The sequence below is a fragment of the Antedon mediterranea genome, chromosome 6 (genome assembly GCF_964355755.1).
Source record: "Antedon mediterranea chromosome 6, ecAntMedi1.1, whole genome shotgun sequence".
Lineage (NCBI taxonomy): Eukaryota > Metazoa > Echinodermata > Crinoidea > Comatulida > Antedonidae > Antedon > Antedon mediterranea.
In genome coordinates this window covers 20927811-20946193 of record NC_092675.1, presented here as the reverse complement: position 1 = coordinate 20946193, position 18383 = coordinate 20927811, and the positions used below count along the sequence as shown (strand labels likewise).

General features: G+C 31.7%; 1 protein-coding gene across 2 annotated transcripts in view; it reads right to left on the bottom strand.

The window, feature by feature from the left end:
- Positions 1-4103: 4103 nt before the first annotated feature.
- The window catches only part of LOC140051747 (uncharacterized), a 29106-nt gene continuing 14826 nt past the window's right edge, over positions 4104-18383 (bottom strand). For both annotated transcript variants that reach the window (XM_072097046.1, XM_072097047.1), the window contains exons 3-9: positions 12545-12730; positions 11789-11938; positions 11204-11434; positions 7883-7932; positions 7331-7457; positions 7070-7225; positions 4104-6247 (exon numbers count right to left, since the gene is read on the bottom strand). In XM_072097046.1, the coding sequence (XP_071953147.1) occupies positions 6228-6247; positions 7070-7225; positions 7331-7457; positions 7883-7932; positions 11204-11434; positions 11789-11938; positions 12545-12730 (920 nt within the window). In that variant the 3' untranslated portion in view covers positions 4104-6227. The remainder of the gene's footprint in view (positions 6248-7069; positions 7226-7330; positions 7458-7882; positions 7933-11203; positions 11435-11788; positions 11939-12544; positions 12731-18383) is intronic.

Sequence of the window (18383 nt, the reverse complement as noted above, 5' to 3'; positions counted from 1 at the left end):
TAAATATTTATGTGTAAAACAATATTAGAAATGAATATTAGCATATAATAATATTGAATATAAGCACATAAAATACAGTAGAAGCCCTATTAATTGTGTCCTAAATAAAATTAGGATTCTACTAGAGCCGATATTTTGCATCTGGGTTAGGGGAATCAATAATAATAAATTTCCCACCCAATATACTGGTAGGGCAAATTGGATTTTAGCATGTTAAACAGAAAATTGATCACACATGGCTTTGTATCGTCTGTAACCTTACTATGGTAGAACCAATAAAAAGGATCAATTTTAGGTCCTGTCCTGTTAAACGAATGAAATAGTGTTAGAAAAATATATTTTCCCATCATTCGTTTCACAGGACACCTACTGTATTTCATTTATATGTTGAAATATTATCACAACTTTTTAATATATTATTATTTGTGTTAAGTTTGTAACATATTATTACTACGACATACTGTAACAGTAAATGGTGATAAATCGTATAGTTTGTTTGCCACCAGGACATGCCGTCCGGTTACCAATGATAGTTTAGTGGATGAGCTCAGAAGAGCCATCATTTGCCATAGATGAAATTACATGCATTTTGTCTAGGTCTATGTTCAAGCAACCTTTGTAAAATAATTTATATTTATGATAAACAATTTAACAAGTGCACAGAGTTTCACCATGCGACATTCAATATAAATTGTGGTTTACAAGGCAGCATTTTATTGGCTATATTTTATTGTTGCCTAGTAGTATAAAAGAAATGTGTTTATTTGGAAATAAACATGAATTCATATTTATTTGAATAGACTCATGTCCCCATAAATTAACAAATCAAAATACATGCCTAGGTGAACAAAGATTTAAAATCTGGCCTATGAAAACAAACAAAGTGGAACCTAACTTTCTCTAGTGGAAATTTATTTTTATTTCAGATGTATATTTTTGTACAATATCTTCATTTAGATAATCGTTTTACCAATGTTGATAGCATATGATGGACACGACAGCTTCTTAGGGAACTATTTCTAAATTTGGACCGAACTAGTAAACGGAAGGAAGAAAGATAAATCAGTAAATCAATCGGACACTATTATTTGAACTTTGACCAACACACAAACAATGTTTGTCTACTGCCCTCTATTTTAAAAGTATAATATAACATTAATACTATATATTTAAGTAAGTAGAAAAGTTTTTTTTAAAGAAAATTTCTTTGTTTATACTTAAATAAAACCATTATCATTATGAGACAAATCAAGATTTATAGATCTATCCATAAAGATCGTTTGTGTTGAGAATTTTCAGTCATCTTTACATAACCGGATGCACATTTCTCGTTAAATTTGGAACGATTATCAATTAATTAACAAATCTTACAATTTACCAGGAAAATATAATGAGCTTTTGACTTTTTATTTATCATTTATCAAATTCAAGTATTTCTCAAACCACTATTTAGGTTGTCATTTTAATCATTATCAATAAGAACAATTTTTGTATACTTTTTATTGTTATACTACACGTTTTCTTTGTTTCTTATCGCATTTGCCTTATAAGGTCTTGTCGACAATTTCATAGAAGATCCGTTTTAAAACAAAGCTTTATCATTTTTAGTTAAATATCTTATTTCAATATCCTTCCTTTATCTTCAATGCCTAAGCATTTTTTTTTCCGTGTACCGGTATATTCTTTAAGATTATTTTGTTCCTTCTTTAGGTTTAAAACTGCAATTATTTCCTTTGTTTGCTTTCAAAAACATTTAAGTTATTGGAAACAATATCGAATAATGCTATAGTTTTAATCCTAGAAATTGGCTTATTAATTAGGAAATATTATCAATTTCTCCCATTTTTAGTTAATTAAATGTTTGTGTATATATACTGTATACAGTACTTTGTTTCAATTGTGTTTTCAAAGAAATCGTTCATCTATGTTACTTGTTATCATTGGGTTACAGTAATGCTGACACTTTTATTCCCTCTTTCCTAAAATATGAACATCCATGTACTTATTGGTTATAGCAATTAATTGAATATATTTATTTTGTTTTAATTTCATTTTTTGGCATCTCATTAATTCACATAAAATATAAAACATCAAAATAAAATGAATATATAAATATCTTATACATTAATCAATCAATCAGATTTATATAGCGCCAGTATCCATAATAATGTTCAAAGGCGCTTGACAAAGTGAAGCAGGAAATGCCTCTGTGTAAAAATGGGTGTTTAGTCGTGTTTTGAAAGTGTTGATGTTTTCAGATGTCTTTATGTCGATTGGCAGTTTATTCCACAAAATGGGTGCTGCACAGGAAAATGCACGATGGCCATATGTCTGAAGTTTCCATTAGGAACATGAAGGAGAAGTTTATTAGATGAACGCAGTGTACGAGATGAAGTGTAAAAATAATAAGGTGGAATAAATGTCAAAAGGGATGCACAGGATAACACATAAAGTTGCTTAAAATAAAGCAACTTAATTCCAATGTGGTCCCATGTGAGATAGATACAACATAAAAGACAAAAAATCCTTAAAATGCAAACCCTACCAAATAAAACCTGATTTTAAGGCATGTAGCCTACAGTCAATAATCTATATATGTTTGATTTTTAATTATTGCTTTAATTCAAATTTAAAGCTCAGGCAGAGGCATGAATTTTAAATATAATATTTGGTTAATTGTACATAAATCAAATATTTGTAACAGAAATCAAGACGAAAAAACATCAATTTACCGTAATATGGTCAAATACAAAATTTGGCAAAATTCTTCCATAAAAACAAGGATAATTTTTTTTCAGTAGTTAGGTAGTTAACTTAATGTAATAACATGTCTGGTGACTCCCTAGATGGTGAAAAAAGATGGTGGATATACAGTGGATAATTTTTGCTACAGCATGAAAATAAAAATCTGAAGTTGAATAAAAATATCAAAAATGTAATATTTAAGTTATATTACCTATATTTAGTCATCTGATAACATTTTTTACCACACTGTTTATTTTTCATAGCTTTTTAAAACGCCTCTCTATTTACAAAATTTGTGTACAAAAGAATATAGACTTTACTGTGTAATTTGAACTGATTAGAAAGTGCTTATTTTCAACAAGCTCGTGTAACACAAATAAAATCCCAAAAATTATGAAACATAGAGGACACTATAGATCGATAATTATTGGAATGTATGATCAATAGAAATTTTTTGCCCGCACCTGGCCTTTAAATCTAGATTTAATATAGGAAGGTTATTCCATTCTCGGATTCCATTGTAATAAAAAGTATTGCATTTTATGCCTTGTACTTTAGTAAAAGCTTGGACTCAGTAAAAGCCTTAAATTTTCTCATTTGAGGAATAGGTTCCTGCATTAATACTATTACATGTAATACTATTACACTATCACAGTTTCAAACCGGTGTATCTGATGCGATGCAGCCATATTTAATGGTCCTCTCCATGATCTGCTGTTGTGTTTGAGTTGATTCCCTACTAGTTTAATATTATCTTTATGTCCTATCAGTTTTACCGTTTAAATTTCGGGTATTGGGAGCTGTTGCTCTTTTAGGCGTCTCGCTTTTAAATGTATTGATGTGGTGGCAAAACGCCAGTAAGGAATAAAGGCAGTATTTCTATGACACGAAAGTAGTCATACTGATCTAGGAGATTAGAATAGCGGGCTGTAACACTAATACCTACCAATACCACACCCTAGTTGGCATGGCTATTTTTGCAATTTTCACCCTTTGATGTGATTTTAAATGGATTCATGTTATATAACCCTCTTCTCTAAAGCTCTGTCTACACTATCAAACTAGTTTGTGATGTGCCCAAGTATGGTAGTAATATGACATCATCATGTCCTTCTTTGAGCACATCACATTTTTGTTGTCACAAATATAGTGTAGACCGACCTTTACTCTCCCTATCTCTCCACAAGTATCCCATCCCTTTCAAGTTTAATGATTGGTTATTCCTTGCCAATAGACAATTTTTTTTTTACCTAATTAGGCACCAATTAAACCTATCATCATCATAACACACATTAGGCCTAAGGTAAAAAGGTACAGTAACAACTTTTTTATGCACATAATGAAATATTCCACACATGTTTTACTTTATTTCTTATCTTTATTCAGCAAAGGATGTCGAGCAACTCAAGACACACTGTCTATCCCAAGAACCAGCCTGGGTCATACAAACATATATCAGTTTCCATTCTGTGTAATTTTTTTTATGTCGGGTCACTTGACTTTTTTTTATCATTAAATTCTTAAATCTTTCCAATTTCTGTTTATTCTGGCAATTAAAAAATATTGCCTGAAATGCATTGCAAAATATTCCATTTTTCTAGAAAAATACAAACAAATACAAACTATACAATTCTGCACCTTATAACACAGCTAACAAATAGTTATTTGAAGTCCAGTTAAAATGGAAGTTATACCAAAGATACATGATTTACAAAAGGTAGATATTGTCTTAGACACTCTTATACAATGACAATCATAGAAAGATTTGTATTTTGATTTTAGAAATCTTTTCTCTCCATATCATTTTGTCACTTGAAAGTGAAACCGCCGGTATTATGATGTTTTCCATCCATATTCAGAAACGTTGCACGTCATCTAATTTTTAAAATTGTACAAATGAAATTGCCAATATTTAAAGTAAATTATTGCTATATTTTCTCAATTTTAAGTTGTTTCAAGATGTGGTTTTGGGAAAAACAAAACCAATGTTTTCCAATTATTCTAAGATCACTAAACAATTTTTATTTAATAATTAAATAAATAACTACCTTTGCTACTTGGCACGAAATTATTAAAAACTTTTAATTTGCACCATTTTATCGTCATTATGTGGTGTCAAAACCTAACCCTTCCTAAGAAAAAAATGTAAAAAAGCATTCCTTTAGTCATTTATAATACTAGGATTCTGTTGATATTAATTATATTATATGACAATGATTATTAATATTACAGATGCAATTATTCCAAGATCACTAAACAAGCAATTATATTTATTTAATAATTAAATAAATAACTATCTATCGAAAATGGTGTAGTATTTACAAAGTCTAAGCAGAAAAATATTTAACACAGGAAAATGTTAGCACATATGTTCAGCAAATCTTACATATAGAAAACTTCACCAGTTTAATCATTACTTTTGGAAGACAAGATTTCAAATTTACTAATTTTATTCATTATTTGTATTCTTTTCCTTATAAGAAAAATGTGGTGTGATAATCTAATCCGATTGTTAGCAAGTTGTTATATCTGTTTTGTTGTTTTGGTTTAACACGGACTTCAAATAATTTTAGTGGGATGTTGATATTTGGTTGGTTCTCAGTTTAGCAGCAATTTGTAGTTAGGAATGTATAAATACTGTTAGATTTTCTTAACAAGGAAATCTTCACAGACGTATGCAAACATATAAGCAAGTTAAAGGGTGATTAAAGTTCAGCTTTTAGGGGCAAGTATAGCTTGGAGGTGCCCTTCACTCCTGCTGGTACAGGATACTCTTAGGGCCTAGGATAAAGATTGACCACATTACCAACATATCTTTAAAAGGCACTAAGCATACAACATTAATATTCTGTATGTGTAGAAAGTGGTTTAGAGAAACGAAAATAAATTCTTCACAACACATTTTTAGATCTAAGAAAAAGTATCTGGCACTAAATAGTAAATTTGCATAAAGTAACTTTGGCTAGTGCCAATTTATAGTTAGATATTTATACACATGAGAAATTTAATCTAACCATATTTAAATATCTCACACACAATGTTTGTAAAAGTTTCAACCACTTATGTATTAACCTTATAAGGCAAATATTATTACATAATTGTGTAGTTAAAAACAGCCAAATTGGCTACAAAAGATCCATTCCATAAACTATAAAACCCTTGTATCAAAAACACATATTGTAAAAACTTAGTTACTATTACACCAACTTTTTTGTATCCACTAAGAGAATTACAATTAAAAGAATTTAAAAGTTCACTATATTACTAGCATGACAATTTTATAATAATTCTTCAATGTTTTCTCTAAGTTAAGATAATCAAGTTTAGTGCTGTTTGGTCTCTGTTTTTTTTTGTTCTTGACAATAATATCTGGAGACTAGCAAACACCAGATGTCGCCAGCTTCTGACTGCATCTAAGGTGTCATCAAAAGTCCTCAATAGTCCTCAATTTCAACTGCATAGGAAAAATCTTTTTTAACTTCTCACATATAGGTATACGTATCTGTAAATACAAAAAGTACAGTAAGAAATTTAGTAAAAAAATTCCATTGGATTTTGGCGAAAAAAACTATCTTCCTACACACTATTGTATTAAACAATATTAAATTGGAATTAATGCTATATTTATATATTTTCTAGAGTCGTTCAAGGCTGTCTACACTTGATAAGATAGATCTCAATCTTCAACTACAATTAGTTGGCCAATCAGTTGGCTGCGTTTAGTTACAGTATCATTCTGATATAATAATGAATAATTTTAAACTTGTACTAAAATTTTAAATTTGTGCATATTATATTTTTGTATGATGTTTTAAATGGTTTTGTTTTTATGTCAATTTTAGTATAGGCCTATTGTTTTATATCTTTATCTCGGTTTTTGTTGTTGTACCTTTTGTAAACTCATAAGATTTTCAACTTTTGTTGCATTTTGAGTGTTATACCAAATAAATAAAATAAAATAAATAAAAATATTGAACTTCAGTAAATATAAACCAAGCATCTTCATCATTATTATTAATACATTTATTAACATTTTGTTCTCATATCTTTGCCTAAAATCGTCAGATGTAAAAAGGTCAAATTGTTTACTTGTACTTTAAATATAATGCAGATTTGTTTTTGAAACATTAGCTAGCAGATAACAAATAATTTTGTATTATATTTAGATGCGGTATTTATATTGGTTCAATAACGAAACTAGTTGTGAAATCTGAAACTGTTATATAGGTGTTGTATTATCGCAATAATTACGTTATTTTACATACAAGTATGACATATTTTTGTATGGTTTTATACATAAATGTTGTTCAAAATGTGGACTTACTCGGAGGCCTATAAGGCGGTGGTGGAGCAGGTGCTACTGAGGGAACCGTCATACTTCCCATAAAAAAGCGCGAGTCTCCCTCGTGCTTGATAGGGTAGGCAGGTGGGCTAGTACTGGTTGGAAACGCTGAGAGTACCTTTAGTGGAGAAGTCATGCCTAAGAAAATAAAACAAGAAATTAACACAAAATTGTTTGGAATTCGGAATCAAGTGTATTTCAATTTAATTTTAATTCATTAAACCTTCAATGTGTCATAGTTACCTCTTGTTACTGTTAGTTCATTACTGTGGTATTGTTTGTCCCCACATGTCCTAGGAACCCAGTCGGTTTGATCATTATACAGCGTTGGGCTAGATATTGGACTACTCTCTTGCATATCGAGAGTCATCTGAAAAAAACAAAGGAAAATATGTTATTAACAGATTTTAATTTATTTAAGAAAAAATGATTAAACAATTTCTGGAAATGTTTTGCTTATGTATATATAAACAATTATGTGCAAATAAATTGATAAATAGATTTATACTACATGCTACTGAGAAAGAGACAATAGCATTGTTGCCAATGTTTTGTATTTTGCAAATTTAAACAATACAAAATGCATACAAATATAGAATTATGTTCTTTCAAATGGTGTTTTAACACTATGGCGAACTTATTCAGGCTAACTGTATAGTTCCTGACTGTGTCCCCTTAATATGAGTTATACTGTATTTAGTTTATATGTTTTAATTATTATTTTATAAATTTGTTTAATCTAATTTACTGATTGTGGTGGTTTCAGACATGAAAATACCTGTTGTTATGACTTACCTCTATAATTCCCTCATCTGTTAGGTTACTACTACAATCACTATTTTGATCTGAAAAAAAAAATGAATTTCTAATTAAATAATTGACCTTCTGGGAAATATATTAATTTGTAAGTGGGTCAATTAAGAATCTTAATTTATCGGCAAATCAGTAATATAGAAAAATTTAAATATTTAAAAACATTGTCAATCTAAAATATTCTTAATTTTATTCAAATGAATTTGAACACACAGAGAAACTGTGAAACAATATTTATAAGTAAAAAAAAAGTAAGTCAAAATAAGTAAAACAATAATCATCCCAACCTCAATATGATTAATTATAATAGTAAATTTGGGAAATTAAATGGACACTTTTAACTGAATATAAATTTTGTCATATTGTTAAAACATATGGTTCCCCTTGTTTCACTTGAAAGTGTCTTAATATGAGTGTCTCCAATGTAGGGTTTTACTGTACTCATTCATAAAATAATAATTCTAGATCTGTCTAATAATTATATCACACATGCATATTATGTTACAATTATGCTTTCTTGTTAAATACATGTATTATGAATTTATGATTATTAACTTTTTAAATCCCTTTTTGACAAATTAAATAAACACTAATCGAAACGAATGTATCAAATATATTCAGAAAAATATAAACAATTGCCAAAATGATTTTGTACAATATTAGTTATTGACTGGCTTGATTTTAATTGGCCTGAGAAGAATAACTTTTTCATTTTCTAGAGATCTGGTGTGTATTGTTTGTTTTATGTGTGTTGTTATAGCTCCACTGAACATACGCTTTAACTATCAATTTCTTAAACCCAATACTCTGTTACCATTATGTAATTAATACCTATTGTTAATTGACATAAATGCAACTGGATTGTCTGTCATTTGATTTCTCCTTTTTTTTTTCAAATTCATATTTAATCTCTTTTTAAAAGTACATATTGAAGGTTTTGTTGGATATGGTTACATTTCAAGCAATCTATATTGTTACTAGGTATTTTTTTATACAAATTATTGAATTATTATTAATTTAGGCTGTTGTGCATTAGCCTCTATTGCTTTTGATTGAAAACACTTTTTGAATTATTTACTCCAAGACATTTGTAGAAACAACTTTATATCCTTTTTGGCGGTGTACCGCAAATCTGACTTTGTTATTGGTATTGTTGAATCGCTTTGGAAACTTAAAAAAATATGTTGACTTTAAGTTAATTTATATTATTTTCTTGAGTGAATGATGATATATGTATATAAAGTGTTGTTGTTTTCATTTCCTTATTACTATACTATACATTAATGTAATGCAAATATCAAGAAGAAAAAAATGTTTACATATGAGCTCTATCAACTACAGTGTACCACCAAAACAAATGTAAGTTTCCCCTAGTGTGAACTGGACCTAATCCATTGCCAATGTCCAACAATTAGACAATATGATGATCTGGATGGCTGGCCTTGTGTGAACTGATGTACTTAAACACTTTATATTTCTCATAATTGTAATTCCTATTATGAACTTTTATATACAGGTGTTTCAAATTATATTATATTGTATTTCACAATATAATTTAGTAAATCAACAAAACCACAGGCCCAGGTGTTGTCCATTTAAAACAGATTCACACTGAGCATTGTGTGTTGACGTTTCCTATCTAATTCTTCAAGTAGAAATTTCTGCTATTGTTACAAAGTGTGCGAAACTAATGCTTTCCTTTCTTCACATGGGTGGGCAAGGTGAATGGAATCCAAATTTGTGATTCATTCCCAAATTCAATACAGTTATACTAAAAAGATGATTTTATTCAATCTCTTTATATTTTATCTATTGGGCATTGAGTTACGTTTTTATCGTAATTGAAATTATTGATCACAGTTTTACAAAATAGTTGAAGTAAATTTAGTTTGATTAATCTTTAACCGGTTTCTATGGTTGATAATAGTATAAATATTTATGTTTATTTAACTGTATAGTCTGTTGTACTAGACAGCTGTTATAGCGCGCTGTTAATAATATAAACATCTATGTATTGTGTCTATGCTTTCGATTGAAAATTAAAGATAATAATTATTATTTTTTCGCTCCCAGCTGCTGTCTATTACTACAATGATTCCCAGGATAAATTCCCATGTAGATGATGTAGTAGTATTCATTTGTCATTGTGTTGTGCATAGAGTAGAACCCCTATTAAGGGGACATCTTTGGGACCCATCAAAGTATCCCTGAATAGGGATTGTAATATTTGTTTTATGAAAAAGCATCTCCTTTTGAAAGGAGTGGTTCTATTGTAGTAACTATGTGTTGTAAATCATTAGAAACCCCCTATTGTTGGGAACCTCTATTAAGGGGACATATGTTTACCAGTAATACTACGGGCCAATACCCTAATACAGGAAACAACCTCTAAGTGGAAACTTTGTTGGGTTTCAAAATGAGTCCCTTAGAAAACACGGCCAAGAAACTGAATTACTTTTTGTTTAAGATACTTTTAAGTACACAGTTTCCTTTTTTGTAAAGGATTTTTATGTGTAATTATTTTTATAATTTTATTTTGAATGCCCTCATTGTTTTCTTGCAATTCTTAATTATAATAAAGGCACAATTCTTGTTTTGTTGATACAATAATGCTATTTCATCATTACTGTATATTGGGGCGATCTTATGTGTTACCTAATATGAACACCGAGCATGTGTTCTTAACACAAGTTTGTTTGCCTCTCAATGACAACCACAATTCATTGTTAATGTTCTTCTGAAAACATAATAGCTTTCCATGGGAAAAGTTTTTTAAGGACTTATTTTTAGGAAGTTGATATTGTGAAATGAGCACTTGCTTATTGGCCTATTTCCTTTAGATCAACAAAGTGGATGATTTAGACAATGCTGGAAAGTAGCTTGAAACAACCCCATAAAAACAATAATTATATTGTTATGTATGTCACTTAAAGATTACAAAGATATAAATAGATATAAATATCTTTTTTTACACACGGCTATCATGAATAGTAAAACCAGCTCACAGTTCAATTCAGTCTAAGTGTTTTCTCGTCATGTAGAAGATCAGTTGCTATAAGTTATTCACTTTTTCCATATTATTTAGCCCCTCAAAACCCCACCCCCTCTATTTCCCCTAACCCACTTCTCTATTTCCCCTAACCCACTTCTCTATTTCCCCTAACCCCAACCTGGTAAATAACTATTTGTTTATACATTTCTTATCTTCCGAATATATCATACACTAGATGTATCGCCTATTGTGGTTGTATTTATGTTATTTATAAATTTCCATAAAAAAAATATTATTTATTAAAAACTCACCATGATCATTTTCTTGCCACGTATGTATATTATAAGGTTCTTGTGGTCTTGAAGAGATTTGTTCAGGTTTTATATGAGGCGGTGACCAACTGTTATCTGTGTATTGTGTGTAGTGTTGGGGTGCGATGTGTGGTGAGTATGGGTGTGCATCGTGTGTGTATACTGTTGTTGTCGGTTGATGGTCAGGTGGCGTTAGTAACAGCGGCCTACCCGATGACTGCCAACTACCTTCTGAAAAAAAAATGATGTGATAATTCATTATTAAAAGTATAATATAATGATGTATACTAATTGTTTACCCTTTCAAACGAACACCTCAATAAATTTGATAGTTTACTGTATATAAGAAAGTGTCTAGCCCTCCTTCCACCATCCACAAGACTAAATTGTAATCAAGCAAGAAGCTCTCCCCTTGCACCATTTTCCCCTCCACTGGAACTTAAACCCCTTCTCCTAGCAGCATTATACCATTAAGCATTAAGCCCACCTCATCCCCTAACTAACATCATTCAAACATCCAACTCCCCCTTGTTTTACTTTCCCCTAGCACCATTCACAACAATTTCAAATGCGATGTTAACTTACTTATATTGTCAAATGATGTACCTCCCCATGGCATTTGTGTCTTTGTGATAGGTGGTGTAATGTTTTTTGGTATAAATGATGTTTGTGGTTTTCTTGGCTTTTTTGGTTTTGGAAGACTAGTAGCTTGTCCGGTGGTCATGGGCTCTGTACCTGTAAAATATTAATAATAAGTAATATGTTTATAACGATCTAGGTTCATTTTGTTTGAATATTAGCAAATAGGGTTGAATAGGTTAAATAAATAATTTTACAGTTTTTAATTTAAAGGTTGATTTGCCAGAAAGCGACACATAAAAAATCGACCCTCTGAAAATGGAAAAATTAGTTTACTTCCATGCTCTGAATCACAAAACAAATTAAATTAATATTCAATCTACTTAGATTAAAATTCAGTGGATAAGAAAGTAAACAATGATTGAATATGCACATCAGTGCTGCCATGAAGTATAACCTATCTTAATAGGATCTACTACAAGTTGTTTGTTGAAATATATTGGTAAAAACAAAGCTATTTCAAAACAAACATGTGAAATTGATTCTTTATCGGATGCCTAATCAAAAACCAGGATATTTTAAAGGAAAGGAAAGTGAAATAATTTATATTATGCTAATCCATTAAATATTAACTGTTAATATATTGAACATAAGTTCATACGATGTGAATTGAATAATAATTATCAATTTCTACAAATGAAAGTTTTCAAAGCTCCATTGAATAAATATTCGATTAAACGGTTATCGGATGAAGAAACGTACCGATTTTCGATTTAGGCCTTGCCTTTGGACGTTTTGGGTTGATCTTGTACACTTTAAAGGCGTTGTTTCCTCGTTTTGTCCCGAGGTCTTTGATCTCTACAATGTCGGGTAAAGAGTTGATGGCACATCTAAAGTTAGCCTTCCATGTTTTAGGTCTTGCTCTATCGGTTTCTGGGTTATATTTTCCTGAAAAAAAAAAAAAGACATGAAATAAACGTAAATTATTACAATTGTGTTTGATTCAAAATTTAAAATACCTAAATAAATTTATTTTTTTATTGAAGTGAGGATTGTTAACCAGTATGAACAAATAATTTTGCATATGCCTATTATTGTTTTAAATGAAAGGGGGAATCGCGGTAAAAAGTTTTACGCTCGTTAAGTCACCCGGACAAACGTGAACAACAAAATATATCGCCGCATCGTGAGAAATCGACAATTTTAAAAAGTCCCAGTAAATCTGCGAAATTGGACGAAATTCTCGATAATCTAGTACCTCGAAAAATATGATCACAAGTTCCAATGAAGTTCACTTTCGAATATCACTCAAGGTAAATTTAGTTTCGTTCATATGTACAAGATCCGCACGATCCTAAAGTAATACATAATTTGATGTTATTTTATTATCCGTTTTGTCTGTGATCACGGATATTTATTTTACAATCCAGGGTTCGTACGGTAAATATTAATACATAAGTAAAAATACCGGTTGGCTATATAGTATTGCGCAAATACAATAACAAGGGTGAACAATATGTTTGTTTATTTGCCGAATACCAACATCACATGTCTATAACACGTGCTTGTAACGCCTACGTAAAAAACAAATCCTGCGGTTCATATAGCAGCACGGCTTGGGTGACTTACAGGATTCCCACTATCTCAATCGCCTGTAAGATTAAATGGAAGCGATATCGGTAAATTTGGCCTAAATGAATACATTTGGGAGCCTGACTTCCCGTGATTAGCTGCACTTGACATGCCAGCAATTACAATTCGTCAAGAAACGTAATCAAATAATGAATGGATGCCACGAACTAATGCTACTTCGATTTTATCCAACAATCCCCAATGCTAATACAAGTCAATTAATTAACAGTTGATACGTTTAAACAACACATTTATCTTCTTACAAGTTAGATTGTTTCTTCGGCGTAACTATATAAGGAGGCCATAACCCCCTCCCCCCGCACGAGGTCGTTGCTAAATCGAAACACGATATGTAGATTCCCCATCGTTTTTTATCAGTTAATACATCGTATACTATAGTATTAGAAATGCCTATTTTTGGTAATAAGATTTTAATCTTAATTGTACCCACATAGCCCCATTGAGGGTAGGCTACCTTGTTTCGGTTTAAAGTGTATTTTGAGGGACGCTGAAAAGAGGGACACTAAATAACCTTAACATTCACTATGTGCTCATTGCATAAGACGGCATGCCTACAAAAATAAGCCAATGACTACATAACTGGTATTAATTTTTCATACATACAGGTTGAGGGGCCTACCACGGGTCGACTCTTTCGGAACATCATTGTAAGATAAAAGTTTCCCCTTTATTTCACTCCTCTTGCTAAACGCCTCGTGACTCCTTCATCTTGTTTATTCAAAAACAGCTGTGAGGCAATACACCGCTGCAAATCACCTCAACTGGATGTAACGAAATTACATTCCTATGAAATTAATATTTTCAAAGGTATGGGAAAACCCGGTACTACCCGGCAGTTGTAAATGATTTCAACGTTTACTATATAATCCTCTAAGCGTTCTGATTGGTCAGACGCTTGATTGCAATATAAACTAAGACCGCATATTTTTGGTATTCGTCACAGTGTAAACCCAACTCCTACGCATTTCGACAATTTATCAAATAATATATTATAAGGATATCGCATTGCCTATTATAATAATCCTGCTTTTTTTTCTCCATACAAAAAGAAATTCTTTCGTTTTACTTCGTGCCGAATTACTGGTTCATTCATGCATTACACAGGGAAACCCCGTTATAGTTAAATAACTGAAATATGCATGTGAAATAAAGAAACTCGCATTTGAAGCGTAACAGAGAAATATCGTTTTGTTGACAGGGTTTGATGAATGCTAAAATGATAACACACTATAATCATCCCTTGCCAATTTTTATTCTATTTCAGTTACATTCTATTACGGGAAACAAGGCATTCGCCAATAAGCGAATTAATTTATTCTATAAATGATATTAAGTCGCTATTGCATACACATTCGTATTCGGCGTGTTTAATTCAAAATGTTGCATAGGGAATCGTACCGTCGTTATCATTAGTATCTGATTAACGTAAATTAACTATGTTCAAATTGCCTCATGATAAGCGTGATCTACAGATAAATTATTTGACATTTGTCAAAATATATTCTTGATTAAATTTCTGCGGTTTCCCATCCTCGTGTTATCGCAACAAGTCCGGCGCATCCCCTTTTAACGTGCTCATTAAGCGTTTATGATAAACAGTCAATCAAGCTAATTATTCGAATCTCATTACGAACATTTCATTTACTCTGCCTATCCCCGCCGACAATCTGTGATCGTTCCAGTTCGCAACATGTGAAAATCTGTCCTTTGTAGACACATTTTCTCACTTTCACTCGACATCTGTCAGAAGTGCGCATGTTGCTTGTTTTGTGCCACAGAAGGCGTAAGTTCCTACTAGAGTATTTTAGACGTGCTTGTGCCGGGTGCAGCAGAGATAAATTTGCATTAAATAAACGCAATTATGCGTTATGATGGTACATGTCGTCCAAAAGTGACGCGTCACGTTTTTGCCTTAAACGCATTTTGTGCTACAGTATGTATCAATAATTCATGTGATAGCCAATCATTATGTTATCAAACAAAAACAAAACCATGTGCGGTATTGTTATTAACGTGACTCTGGTAATACAAAATAAGCAATATCATATCACCGGTTGCATGTGATCTTGCTCCGTGTTCTATTCTTATTCATTATTATAGTCTATTTAAAATTTATCACTAGAAAAAAAAATGTATTTACTGTATTTGTTATTTATAATATGGCATCGATAACCTATTATATAAAAAAGTAGAAAATATATATATTTTTTCGTAAACACGTTGAATAGGCACATACTAACATACGTCGATGAGTTTCAACATTAATTGTACGCGCGCGTCAACTGTATTTCTATGGTATCACAGACAAAATGCCGCGCAGTCTGAATAGGCATACAACATTTACGCCTAATAGGGACATGCGCACAAACATGGATGAGCTTTAACATTAATTATACGCGCGGGTCAACTGCGTATGTTCCTTTATAGTCACTGACAAAATTTCAAATAATGCAAGATTTACGCCTTACGCGATTTATTTTAAATCTAGCATGTGTTTACTTTATTAAGATGTTTAAACATTTTTTTTTAGAAGCGTACCACTGACTCGTGATCCATTTTGCAATTGGAATAAAGTATTTTACATGCAATACACTTCCATGACTTGCGTTTTCCATTCCTATTTGTACCTTTAAAAAAAGTCCCCATATAGACCTTAATACCTGGAAGATTGTTTACAAGAAAACAAAGCTTCCTTCGGGAATCGCAGACGTGTCGATCATACAGAGTCTATATGTTGCAGAAGACACGGAAGTGTCTATCGAAACGGTGACTGAGAGTTCAGGATTGCGTGGGTTGATCAACATCTCTGATACCGGTATCATTTTAAAGAGTTCTATTACGTAGCACCTGATGTATATTTAAATCAGGAAATCTTGGTAAAAACGTTAGTCCTATTATATCTTTTTATTTAGAGTTTTTATAGATGATTAACACATTTGACGGCACAATAGAAAACTGTATAAATTTTCGTGGGCGTTTATCCTGTTTCTATTTAGGTAGATGGGTGATAATTGCGATCCTTTTCTATGCTTAACCTATAGATTTTATCGTTAATTATATTCTGTTTGTATTGGATGTATTTATATAAAATTAAGCATTTTAAACTTTAATTCATACTGTATATTATTAGCTTTGTGTTAATTGTACATGGAAACATCATATTGCCATATTGCTAATACATTTAGAAGTAGATGACATATTTAATTTCGACTCCAGGGAAAACCCATACACGTTTTTACTTCGCTTACACAACCTAAGGACTTATATTAATTTAGTCTCAAAACGTCAACTTGTTTTATAATTTTAGTGAAAATAAGCATACATTATTAATGAAATCAATTATAGAAAAACATTTTCCTAGGAAATTATTTTCCTCGCGGGTTATCATTGAGTACGAGATTCTAGGGAATATCAAGTCAATAGATTGCCAGGTTGATGCTCATTTTCTCCCTTTTTAACAGGAAGAGTTTCCTCCCCGATAATACCTGATAGACCACCGCCTAACAATCTGTCCCCCGGCAGTCTCATAATATTTCGGTAAAGTTGACAAATCCACCACGAGAGGAAGTCATGACTGAACATGTACACGCACTGCTTGTCTGTTTTATGTAGTTAGCGGGAACGTTTGACATCTACCTCTCAGGTGGGACGTGAAGAACACTCGTAATATCACATTCATAACGGTAGTGAAAATAATAACATCAGCAAAATATTAAATGAGTATTAGCATGGAATATACGTTTTTGAACCTTTTAATTGTCGTTCTTATCTCAACTTTTAACATTCCTGTCGTCCCAAGACAATGTAGAATTCCATTTCAATTGGTTGCAATGGAACTTGCCTTAATTTTTACAGGAATTCACAATTTGCGCACTGTGTATTGTCACCTACGTAACCCAGAAGTGCAGGTACTTCATCATTGACTGCCGGAAAAATAATGCGCGCGCAACGGTTTCACCTATTACGTGTGTGCCAAATACGAGAACGCCTGCGAATTATTGATAGTGCCTTTGATGTTTTTGGCTTTATCCCATAAATTAGGAGATTAAGTTGAGGATAGCTTACTAGGGACTTCAGATTCATGCCTAGTCAATTTATTTTTTTTCTAAGACGGATGCTTTCGACAGGACTACGTCACACTCTTTCTTTTAAGATAAAGAGTGACAAAGATGGCGTTTTGTATAATTTTAATTTTTTTACCTTGCCTGTCGTTTGGCAACAAGTTGTTAAGCGCTCAGTAGAGATATCGGCTGGGACAACTAACGAAAAGGCTCCTATTTTGACCCCGCTAGGGAAATTAATCGAGTCTCTTGGGATGATCCCATGTCATCTATAATCCCCTGACGCTCTTGTCGCAGCCATAATTCATTAATAAATTAAATTATACAGGCTACATTTCACACATATTAATATTCTGTATACAGGGGGCATTTACAGTGGCATGTTCGACCGAATCCTTCTCATCCGTGATTACTCAATAGATAACGCGTTTCAATAAGATCTAACATGTGTCGGATGACGACAATTTAGCAAATGGTGACGCTTTCACCATTTGGACGTATAACCAAAGTCGACAGCGTGTACAGTAATCGTGTTTTACTGGTAATTTAATAGGTCCTTCCTATAACTGTTTACCGTTGACAGTTCCGCATACACGGTGGGGGTATGATAGTGAGACCGTGATATAACTTCCAACCTAAATCCTTCAATAAAGATTTTTGTTCAACGCGTTCTTACCAAAGCTCAGCTCAAATTAGAGAATCAAAGTTGTAAAGTGGATTTTGAGATATTTAAAGGGCGATTAAGCATTGTAAAATGAAGTTATCTTGTAGTTAATTTTAACTGTTCCCTATTGTAGGCCTACTGATTTGGCCGAAGTTCAGTCGGTTCGTCCATTGGATCTGACTATTTTATTTACTAATACATAATTATACCCATTAATTATTGA